This window comes from Elephas maximus, chromosome 7 (assembly GCF_024166365.1).
Source record: "Elephas maximus indicus isolate mEleMax1 chromosome 7, mEleMax1 primary haplotype, whole genome shotgun sequence".
In the NCBI taxonomy this organism is placed as follows: Eukaryota; Metazoa; Chordata; class Mammalia; order Proboscidea; family Elephantidae; genus Elephas; species Elephas maximus.
Genome location: NC_064825.1, coordinates 60,183,063 through 60,195,364, shown reverse-complemented (window position 1 = coordinate 60,195,364; position 12,302 = coordinate 60,183,063). Strand labels below are relative to the sequence as shown.

At 37.9% G+C, this 12,302-nt stretch overlaps 1 protein-coding gene across 1 annotated transcript in view; it reads right to left on the bottom strand.

Annotated features, from left to right (window-relative positions):
• The window catches only part of DNHD1 (dynein heavy chain domain 1), an 81,228-nt gene that overhangs the window by 53,638 nt on the left and 15,288 nt on the right, over positions 1-12,302 (bottom strand). The window contains 3 exon segments of the mRNA XM_049891387.1: positions 9,063-9,114; positions 9,426-9,563; positions 9,660-9,914. Of these exon segments, the coding sequence (XP_049747344.1) occupies positions 9,063-9,114; positions 9,426-9,563; positions 9,660-9,914 (445 nt within the window).

The following is a 12,302-nucleotide window of genomic DNA, read 5'->3' as shown; positions in this document are numbered from 1 at the left end:
CATAAGGTAGAAGTTAAAAGAAAGTCACCAAGATGTATTATAATCAAACTAGCCAAAACCAAAGATAAAGAGAGATTTATAAGAGCAGCGAGGGATAAACGAAAAGTCACCTACAAAGGAGAGCCAATAAGAATAAGCCCGGACTACTCGGCAGAAACCACGCAGGCAAGAAGGCAATGGGATGATATATTTAAAAAGTGAAGGAAAAAAATTGCCTGCCAAAACTGTCTCTTAAATATGAAGGTGAAATTAAGAGATTTCCAGAGAAACACAAGTTTGGGAATTCGTTAAAACCAAACCAAAACTACTAGAAATACTAAAGGGAGTTCTTCGGTTAGAAAATCAATGATATCAGATATCAACCCAAGACTAGAACACTGGGCAGAACAACCGGAAGTCAACCCCGACAGGGAAATCCAAAAAAAAACAAAGCAAGACTATTAAAAAAAAAAAAAGCTTAAAACAGGGTAACAGCGATGTTATTATATAAAAGAAGACAACATTAAAATAATAAAGATGGGCTAAGAAATGTAATCATACACCTTCCACATGGAGAGGAAGATATGGCGATACAAAGAAATAAAAGTTAGTTTAAATTTTAAAAAATAGGGGTAAATAATAAAGTAACCACAAAGGAGACAAACTATCCTACTCATCAAAATAAAATACAAGGGAAAAATACAGACTCAAAAGAAACAAAATCAACGACAACAAATATAAGGAAAGGACAATAAATAAAGAAAATCTACTCAGCACATAAAATCAAGTGGGAAAAAGAAACTGTCAACACACAAAAAAAGACATCAAAATGATAGCACTAAATTCGCACCTATCCATAATTACCCTGAATGTAAATGGACTAAATGCACCAATAAAGAGACAGAGAGTGGAAGAATGGATTAAAAAACAAGATCCGTCTATATGCTGCCTACAAGACACACACCTTAGACTTAGAGACACAAACAAACTAAAAGGATGGAAAAAAAATATATCAAGCAAACAACAGTCAAAAAAGAGCAGGAGTGGCAATATTAATTTCTGACAAAATAGACTTTAAAGTTAAAGCCATCAGAAAGGATAAGGAAGGACACTATATAATGATTAAATGGACAATACACCAAGAAGATATAACCATATTAAATATTTATGCACCCAATGAGAGGGCTGCAAGATACATAAAACAAACTCTATCAGCATTGAAAAGTGAGATAGACAGCTCCACAATAACACTAGGAGACTTCAACACACCGCTTTCGGTGAAGGACAGGACATCCAGAAAGAAGCTCAATAAAGACACGGAAGATCTAAATGCCACGATCAACCAACTTGACCTCGTAGACATATGCAGAACACTCCACCCAACAGCAACCAAGTATACTTTCTTTTCTAGTGCACATGGAACATTCTCTAGAATAGACCACATATTAGGTCATAAAACAAGCCTTAGCAGAATCTAAAACATTGAAATATTACAAAGCATCTTCTCTGACCAAAAGACCACAAAAGTGGAAATCAATAACAGAAAAAGCAGGGAAAAGAAATCAAACAACTGTAAACTGAACAATACCCTGCTCAAAAAAGACTGGATTATATAAGACCTTAAGGATGGAATAAAGAAATTCATAGAATCCAATGAGAATGAAAGCACTTCCTATCAGAACCTTTGGGACACAGCAAGAGCGGTGTTCAGAGGCCAATTTATATCAACAAATGCACACATCCAAAAAGAAGAAAGGGCCAAAATCAAAGAATTATCCCTACAACTTGAACAAATAGAAAGAGAGCAACAAAAGAAACCCACAGGCACCAGAAGAAAACAAATAATAAAAATTAGAGCTGAACTAAATGAAATAGAAAACAGAAAAACAATTGAAAGAATTAACAAGACCAAAAGCTAGTTTTTGAAAAAATCAACAAAATTGATAAACCACTGGCCAAACTGACAAAAGAAAACAGGAGACGAAGCAAATAACCCAAATAAGAAATGAGAGGGGCGATATTACAACAGACCCAACTGAAATTAAAAGAATCATATCAGGTTACTAGGAAAAACTGTACTCAAACAAATTTGAAAACCTAGAAGAAATGGATGAATTCCTAGAAACACACTACCTACCTAAACTAACACAGAGGTAGAACAACTAAATAGACCCGTAACAAACGAAGAGATTGAAAAGGTAATAAAAAAACTCCCAACAAAAAAAGCCCTGGTCCAGATGGCTTCACTGCAGAGTTCCACCCAACTTTCAGAGAAGAGTTAACACCACTACTACTAAAGGTATTTCAGAGCATAGAAAAGGACGGAATACTATCAAACTCATTCTATGGAACCACCAAATCACTGATACCAAAAACAGGTAAAGACACCACAAGAAAAGAAAATTATAGACCTATATCCCTCATGAATGTAGATGCAAAAATCCTCAACAAAATTCTAACCAATAGAATTCAACAACATATCAAAATAATAATTCACCATGACCAAGTGGGATTCATACCAGGTATGCAGAAATTTTTTTTTTTTATGCAGGGATGGTCAACATTAGAAAAATAATTAATGTTATCCACCACATAAATAAAACAAAAGAATCACATGATTTTATCAACTGATGCAGAAAAGGCATTTAACAAAGTTCATCACTCCTTCATGATAAAAACTCTTAGCAAAATAGGAATAGAAGCAAAATTCCTCAACATAATAAAGGGCATTTATACAAAGCCAACAGGGGACATCACCCTAAATGGAGAGAGCCTGAAAGCATTCCCACTGAGGTCGGGAACTAGACAAGGATGCCCTTTATCACTGCTCTTATTCAACATTGTGTTGGAGGTCCTAGCCAGAGCAATTAGGCTAGATAAAGAAATAAAGGGCATCCAGATTGGCAAGGAAGAAGTAAAAGTAACTCTATTTGCAGATGACATGATCTTATACACAGAAAACCCTAAGGAATCCTCCAGAAAACTACTGAAACTAATAGAAGAGTTCAACAGAGCATCAGGATACAAGATAAACATATAAAAATCAGTTGTATTCCCCTACATCAACAAAAAGAACATCAGAGAAGAAATCACTAAATCAATGCCATTTACGGTAGCCCCCAAGAAGATAAAATACTTAGGAATAAATCTTACCAGAGATGTAAAAGACTTATACAAAGAAAACTACAGTACACTTCTGCAAGAAATCAAAAGAGACTTACATAAGTGGAAGAACATACCTTGCTCGTGGATAGGAAGACTTAACATTATAAAAGTGTCTATTCTACCAAAAGCGATCTATACATTTAATGCAATTCCTATCCAAACCCAACGACATTCTTTAAGGAGATGGAGAAACAAATCACCAACTTCATATGGAAGGGAAGGAGGCCCCGGATAAATAAGGCATTACTGCAAAAGAACAAAGTGGGAGGCCTTACTTTACCTGATTTTAGAACCTATTATACCGCCACAGTGTTCAAAATAGCCTGGTACTGGTACAACAACAGATACATGGACCATTGGAACAGAATTGAGAATCCAGACATAAATCTATCCACATATGAGCAGTTGATATTTGACAAAGGCCCCAAAACAGTTAAGTGGGTAAAAGACAGTCTTTTTAACAAATGGTGCTGGCATAACTGGATATCCATCTGCAAAAAAATGAAACAAGACCCATACCTCACTCCATGCACAAAAACTAACTCAAAATGGATCAAAGACCTAAATATAAAATCTAAAACAATAAAGATCATGGAAGAAAAAATAGGGACAATGTTAGGAGCTCTAAGACATGGCATAAACGGTATACAAAACATTGTAAAGAATGCAGAAGAAAAACTAGATAACTGGGAGCTCCTAAAAATCAAATACCTATGCTCATCCAAAAACTTCACCAAGAGCGTAAGACTACCTACAGACTGGGAAAAAGTTTTTAGCTATGACATTTCTGATCGGCGCCTGATCTCTAAAATCTACATTATAGTGCAAAAACTCAACTGCAAAAAGAGAAAATAACCCAATTAAAAAATGGGCAAAAGATATGAATTGACACTTCACTAAAGAAGACATTCAGGTAGCTAACAGATATATGAGGAAATGTTCACAATCATTAGCCATTAGAGAAATGCAGATCAAAACTACAATGAGATTTCATCTCACTCCAACAAGGCTGGCATTAATCCAAAAAACACAAAATAATAAATGTTGGAGAGGCTGTGGAGAGACTGGAACACTTATACACTGCTGGTGGGAATATCAAATGCTACAACCACTTTGGAAATCGATTTGGCGCTTCCTTAAAAAGCTAGAAATAGAACTACCATACAACCCAGCAAACCTACTCCTTGGAATATATCCTAGAGAAATAAGAGCCTTTACACGAACAGATATATGCACACCCATGTTTATTGCAGCACTGTTTACAATAGCAAAAACATGGAAGCAACCAAGGTGCCCATCAATGGATGAATGGATAAATAAGTTATGGTATATTCACACAATGGAATACTACGCATCGATATAGAATAGTGAGGAATCTGTGAAATATTTCATAATATGGAGGAACCTGGAAGACACTATGCTGAGTGAAATTAGTCAGTTGCAAAAGGACAAATATTGTATAAGACCACTTTTATAAGAACTTGAGAAATAGTTTAAACTGAGAAGAAAACATTTTTTTGTGGTTACGAGAAGGGGGAGGGAGGGAGGGTGAGAGAAGGGCATTCACTAATTAGATAGTAGATAAGAACTATTTTAGGTGAAGGGAAAGATAGCATACAATACAGGGGAGGTCAGCACAATTGGACTAAAGCAAAAGCAAAGAAGTTTCCTGAATAACCTGAATGTTTGAAGGCCAGTGTAGCAGGGGCAGGAGTCTGGGGACCATGGTTTCAGGGGACATCTAAGTCAACTGGCATAATAAAATCTGTTAAGAAAACATTCTGCATCCCACTTTGAAGAGTGGCATCTGGGGTCTTAAATGTTAGCAAGCAGCCATCTAAGATGCATCAATTGGTCTCAACACACCTGGCTCAAAGGAGAATGAAGAACACCAAGGACACAAGGTGATTACGAGCCCAAGAGACAGAAAGGGCCACATGAACCAGAGACTACATTATCCTGAGACCAGAAGAACTAGATGGTACCCGGCTACAACCGATGACTGTCCTGACAGGAAACACAACAGAGAACCCCTGAGGGAGCAGGAGAGCAGTGGGATGCAGACCCCAAATTCTCATAAGACCAGACTTAATGGTCTGACTGAGACTGGAAGGACCCCACTGGTCATGGCCCCCAGACCCTCTGTTAGCCCAGGACAGGAACCATTCCTGAAGCCAATGCTTCAGACATGGATTGGACTGGACAATGGGTTGGAGAGGGATGCTGGTGAGGAGTGAGCTTCTTGGATCAGGTGGACACTTGAGACTATGTTGGCATCTCCTGCCTGGAGGGGAGATGAGAGGGTAGAGGGGGTTAGAAGCGGGCGAAATGGACAGGAAAAGAGAGAGTGGAGGGAGAGAGCAGGCTGTCTCATTAGTGGGAGTAATTGGGAGTGTGTAGGAAGGTGTATATGGGTTTTTGTGTGAGAGACTGACTTGATTTGTAAACTTTCACTTAAAGCACAATAAAAATTATTTAAAAAAAAATCCATAGGATAGTCTGAATCACTCGGATTCCTTGTCTTGAGGATTTGAACTAAGTCAGTCACATGTCCAGGGAATTCAACTGAAAGGTCATATACAGTCAAGGATGGAGTCAGTGCTATAGAACCAACTAATTCTAAGGCGTGTAAAACCAACCAACATGGAAACAAAAGTCAAAAAGAAGCAGAGACAGCTGGTTAAGAGAGATATCAGGGGAACTAGGAGGATGCACAGAGAAAAGCAGAGATGAAAGAATAAACAGCAATTTGAGAGATAGGGGTGGTCTTTCTAACTTTTTAGTTTCAATTTCTGTGAAGCTTAGTGGTGCTGTTGCTTTTCTGCCTTTGAATATTGGTGGTTTTCTGAGCTTCAAAACACAAGACAAGTTTGACAAACTATGATTCTAGATGCAAAGACCCATGAAAGTGCTCAGGTAATATGGTGGTATACGAAGTCAATTCACGTGTGATTCAGAGCAATGGAAAGAAAAGCTAGTATATTTTTAATGTGATTTGGCAAAAGGAGTATACCAACAAATCAAAACAGAAATCACTAATAATTTCACAGCCAAGGTCGGAGTGAGATAAAATGTGCTGATGATAAGAAATCTGTTATCAATTAAATCAAAGACACACAAGCTACCTGTTATTTCTGAGGTATTCAGCATTCAATTTCAAATATATATGTATTGGCATAATAAATATAAGTCTACTTCCAATATCAACATGGAGTTCCAATTTAAAATATCAACCCAACTTTGGGGAAAGATATTAATAATATAGATCTTTTCTGTAGGTTCCCTTGAGTGAGTGACTCAGACAGTTCACAAAGAGCAAAGCTTCTTGTCAAACCTATTAGTCCAACTCTCCATCTCTTCAAAATGTCTTACAGAGTGGCAAGGAAAAAACCCTCTGCTTCTCTGTCATCTGTGAATCCCCTTACTGCCATACTGCTTCCCTTTATACCTCTTCTTCATGGTCATAGTCTTCATATCTCACATTCCCAAGAGGCCCTTCCTGCACATGCAGAACCCTGACAAAAAATGCAGTAATCACAGTCTTCATACTTCACATTGTATCTCTAAGCTAACTTCAACACCAGCCCAACCAAATGTACATCAAAATACTTCATAATAAAAATCAGGCCATCCTTTGTTCCTTTTTTTAACAGATTTATCTTACCACAACTATCAAAAAGATATTGCGATCTTAGTAAGATACTGTCAACTAAAGTTAATGTAAGAACTTTCATGTAATAGGTCTTGAACTTGACACCTGGCATATCAGAAAAGCGATGATCTGATTAAATTTTCTCCATTTCAAACTGCAGAAAATTTCTGTTAAGATTGTAAGAACATCAGATAATATCAATGCTCTATTCAATTGCAGAATGTTCTACTACTAAGACTCTTGAAAGTGTTGGAAAACACATTTTATGACTGAAGGTATATTGCATTTGCACACATTTGCAACTATTTTATTAATAATACATTGGATATTCTTCTAATGATAAAATACAGCCAATGTGTAAGTTTCTATTGTAAAGGAACTTATTTTTCATATTTTAGCGTGTAAGTAAAAACCATAAAACCAAACCCAGTGCTGTCGAGTCGATTCCGACTCATAGCGACCCTATAGGAGAGAGTAGAACTGCCCCACAGAGTTTCCAAGGAGCACCTGGGGGATTCAAACTGTCGACCCTTTGGGTAGCAGCCGTAGCACTTAACCACTACGCCACCAGGGTTTCCAGCATATAAGTAGAGGTGTTGAAATCATTTTGTAATTTGGTTAAATTGTCATACAAATTTTGACTTCAGTAAAAGATTTTTCAGACTGAAGTGTGTTTCTTAAAGACTCCCAGTAGTGGTTTAATTACTCCTTGTGTACTTTTATTGATAGTTACTCTATTTTTCTTAAAGAACTTTAGGAAAATCCTAAATCAGCATTGGTTCTGGTTCCTCCACAATATTAGTTTGATTTTTCATGCTGAACTTTTTTTCTTCCAATTTTTATTTTGAAAATTTTCAAACATGAAAGGTTTAAATGGTTCTATGAACACGATTATCCTTCTACCTAGATCAACAATTATTAACATTTTGCCACATTACTTTATCTGTCTATCCATCTATCTTATCTTTTCCTTGAACCATTTAAAAAGATGCAAGCAGTATGACATTCCGCTCCTAAATACATTAGTCCACGTTATTCTTTTAAAAGTGGAAGGGACAAGCTAAGGCATTGCCAGATAATATTTTCACTTTCAGTATAATTTAGAATGAAAGCTCAAGGTTTTTCTTTTTAACCATTCAAAGCAAAATATGGCAAAATAAATACCTGTGATACAAGTGAGTACAGAACATGAGAAAATAGCTGAAATGTCTAATTTAGCTAAGTTTGTAGTAATAAGAAGAAGGTGCTATCTGTAGTATGTATATTATGTATTTGGTCCCATACTAGACACTCCTCCTCCTTTACTCTTCAAACAGTCCTGCAAGTTCGGTATTTTTGTTACTTCTATTTTGCAGATTAGGAAACTGAATTCATATATGTGCATATAGCTGGGATTTGAATCAACATGTGTCTGACTCCAGAGTCCTTCCCCTTTCCACTGCACCATGTAAGCCAGTATCAATAGTCTTCATTGATCTAGGTTCATTTTGGGGAAAAAATATGTCCCAAATGGAATGATTTGTAAAATGGGCTCCTTTCAGTGGATCTTTTTCCTCTTTTGCCACCTCTTTCCTAAAATTAGCTTTGTGCCGTTAACTCATGTTACCGAAAACATACTAGGTAAATAGGAAAAGGAAAAACTATCTACACGTCGAATGTAACTGAATATATTTAATGATTTTCTTTTTCATGGTGTTAATATTCCAAATAAAGAAAATGTACAGATGTATTTTCTCCCTGTGGTTAACAAGTTTAAAGATTGGTAACCAGTGATAACTGATAATCCTAAATTATCTCTCAGTATTACTAATGAATTACTCTCTGTGAAATGAAAAAGAGTTGTATGAAATAAAGCAAATACTAAGCAAGCAGAGTTCTTCAAATAAGTACAAAGTTAACCTAGCAATCAAATTAAACAGTAGATGAAATACATGACGTTAGAGAAAACCTCATGGAGTTTAGATGAACAGGGCAAGAACGATGTACTCACACATTTTCATATACCCCTCTTTCCACTCAGGTACATGCATACATATACACATAAGCATACGCATGAATGAGCAAAAATACCCCCTACCCCATGACCCTTATAACACCTGTGTGCAGTACCCAGGTTAGAGCTGTTCCACCCACACCCAAGGCCTTATTTCCAGACTGTAGAGCCTGGGCCTCCTGCCCTCTTCCCATGCCGTTAGCACTCTGTACTTTCCATATGCCCCCTTCCCCCTCCTTCCAACCTGCTCCCTGCCTAGGTTTCCCTAAATACCTTGAGAATACAGGGAATCCCAGGAAATCTGGAGGTCTGCAGATTGCATCACCTTCATGCCAAAATATGGACAAGGGGCAGAAATGGAAAACAATGAGGGATTCAGACCAGGTTGAGGGATTCTGATTACACAGAGGATAACCAAAGGCAAAACAAAACAAAAGCCATTGCCATCAAGTCCACTCCAATTCATAGCAACCCTATAGGACAGAGTAGAACTGCCCCATAGAGTTTCCAAGGAGCACCTGGTGGATCTGAACTGCTGACCTTTTGGTTAACAGCCATAGCACTCAACCAGGGATTCCACACAGAGGATAGGAATTGAAAATTCCTAGAGTCAGCCCCCTGCCCTCTCCAGAATACCTGCAGGGCAGAGGCCTTGACAGACTGTAGGCCCCCAGTTAGAATCTGGATCATCTTTTCAATAGAGGGTGCATGAGACAGCTGGCCACAATTGTCAAAGACCAGCTGTGCTGTGAGAAAGGGTTTCTGCCTTGGGGCCTATAAAAAAGAGTCAGGAGAGGTCATGGGGCAAGCTGTCACCCGTGCAGCCTGAGACTGCCTACCCACCTCCACACATGCCACCCACCACCTCACTTGCAGGATGTTGGCAACAAAGGAGGTTATCTCCTCCTCCACGATGGACACAAGACTCTGGCAAATCATGTAGTCTACCAGGCGGGCAAGATGTCCCAGCTGCAACAGCCAGGCCTCTGTCTGCTTCAGCCTCTGCTCGAGCTCCTGGCACTGTATCCTCCGGAGATATATGGAGCCCTGGTTTCTCCCAATCTTCTTGCAACGTTGCACTCGCTCCTGGAGGCCCTGCTGCATGTGGTATGTGTCCTCGTGAACCTGCCAGTGTAGAGTGGAAAACTCACTGTGGGTAGGGGTGGAAAACAAACTGACCACCTACTAGTCTGAGCAAACTCTCAGGTCTTGGAGCCTGGAACTTTGATGTGCTCATGGCAGGTGGCTTTTTAGTACAAACTAGCTCCAGAAACTTCAAAATGACCAGAGAAGATGGGAAACGGAGAACTTATATTGAAAGGCCATAATGTGCTGGAGTCCCTAGGTAGCACAAATAGTTAATGAACTCTGCTGCTAAACAAAAGGTTGAAGGTTTGAGTTCACCCAGAGACACCTTAAAACAAAGGCCTGGTGATCTACTTTCAAAAAATCAGCCTCTGAAAACCATATGGAGCACATTTCTACTCCAACACACATAGGTTTGCCATGAGTCGGGATCGACTTGACGGCGACTGGTTTTTTGGTTTATAATGTGCTAATGTGATAGGTCATGGCCAGGCCTATCTACTGAAAGTCCCCAGGATGGAACTCAAATAGAAAATGTATGCTTGTGTAAATCAAGAGGTTTACAACACATGGCATAAACAAAGAAAAAGAAAGATTGGATAAGTAAGGCTCAGGAATAATTCCAGGACATGGACTCTAGTCATTAGGCCTGGGTGAGGTGGCCTGCTGAGTAGCATAATATTGCCTTATGTTAGAGGACATATAATCCCAGATATCAAGCCTTATTATAAAGGTACAATAATTAAGAAAGTGTGACACTAATAAAGAGATAGACAAATAGACTAATGGAACAGCATAGAGTCCAGAAACAGATCCACACATACAGCCATTTGACTTATGACAAAGGCACAACTGCAATTAAGTGAGGGAAATATGGTCATTTCAATAACGGGGAAAAAAATAAACCTTGGCTCTTACCTCACACCATATGTAAAAATTAATTTTAAATGGATCAGAGACCTAAACGCGAAAGATAAAATAATAAAACTTCAAGAAGAAAACATAGCAGAATATTTACTTGACCTTGGGGCAGGCAAAGATTTTTTAAACTAGGTCTCAAAAAGCGCTAACTAAAAAGATTCATAAATTGAACTTCATGAAAATTAAGAAATTCTGTTCATCAAAAGACACTATGAAAAGGTAAGCACAAACTGGGAAAAAATGTCTATAATACATGTATTTGACACAGAACTCATATCTAGAATATACAAAGAACTCCTACAAATTAATAAGAAAAAAACAGACAGCCTAATTAAAAATGAGCAAGAGACTTGGTATCAAAATGGCCAACAAACATATGAAAAGATGCTCTATGTCACTGGTCATCAGAGAAATGTAAATTAAAACTATGATGAGATACCACAATGAAACATCACTGAACATCCACCAGTTTGGCTAAAATTAAAAACCCTGACAATACCAAGCGTGGATGAGAATGTAAGTCAACTGGAAGTCTCCTACACTGTTAGCGAGAATGTAAACTGGTACAGCAACTCTTGAAAACTGTTTGGTACTGCAAAACACGTGTATCTACCATATTCCAGGAATACATGCCCAAAAGAAATGAGTGCTTAAGTCCACCAAAAGATAGATACAAAAATATTTATAGCAGTGTTAGTCATAATAGTAAAAAAAAAAAAAAATCTGGAACAAACTTGTCTTTGTTATCTAGTGCTGCTGTAACAGAAATATCACAAGTGGATGGCTTCAACAAACAGAATTTTATTCTCTCACAGTCTAGTAGGCTCAAGTCCAGATTCAGGGTGTCAGCTCTAGGGGAAGGTTTTCTCTGTCAGCTCTGGAGGAAGGTTCTTGTCATCAATCTTCCGGTGGTCTAGGGGCTTCTCTGCAGAGGAACCTTGGGTCTAAAGAACACTCTCTACTCCTGGCATTGCTTTCTTGGTGGTATGAGGTCCTCCTATCTCTCTACTTGCTTCTCTCTTTTATATCTCAATAGAGATTGGCTTAAGACACAATCTAACCTTGTAGATTGATTCCTGCCTCATTAATACAACTGCCCCTAATTCTACCTCATTAACATCATAGAGGTAGGATTTACAACACATAAGAAAATCACATCAGATGACAAAATGGTCGGCAATCACACAATACGGGAAGTCGCGGACTAGCGAAATTGATACACATTTATGGGGGACACAGTTCAATCCATGACACAACTCAAATGTCCTCAATAGGAAATAAATAAATAAATAAATTTTGGTACAATCATACAAGGAAATACTATACAGAAATACTAAAAATTTAACCACTTTTATCTAGAACATTATAGATAAATCTCACAAACATGTCGAGTTACAAAGCCAAGCTAAAAAAAAAAAAAAAAATGTAGCACATTTTGTCTCCTTCCATTTATATGAAATTCAAAACCAGGCAAAATTAATCTATGGTGACAAAGGTCAGAGTAGT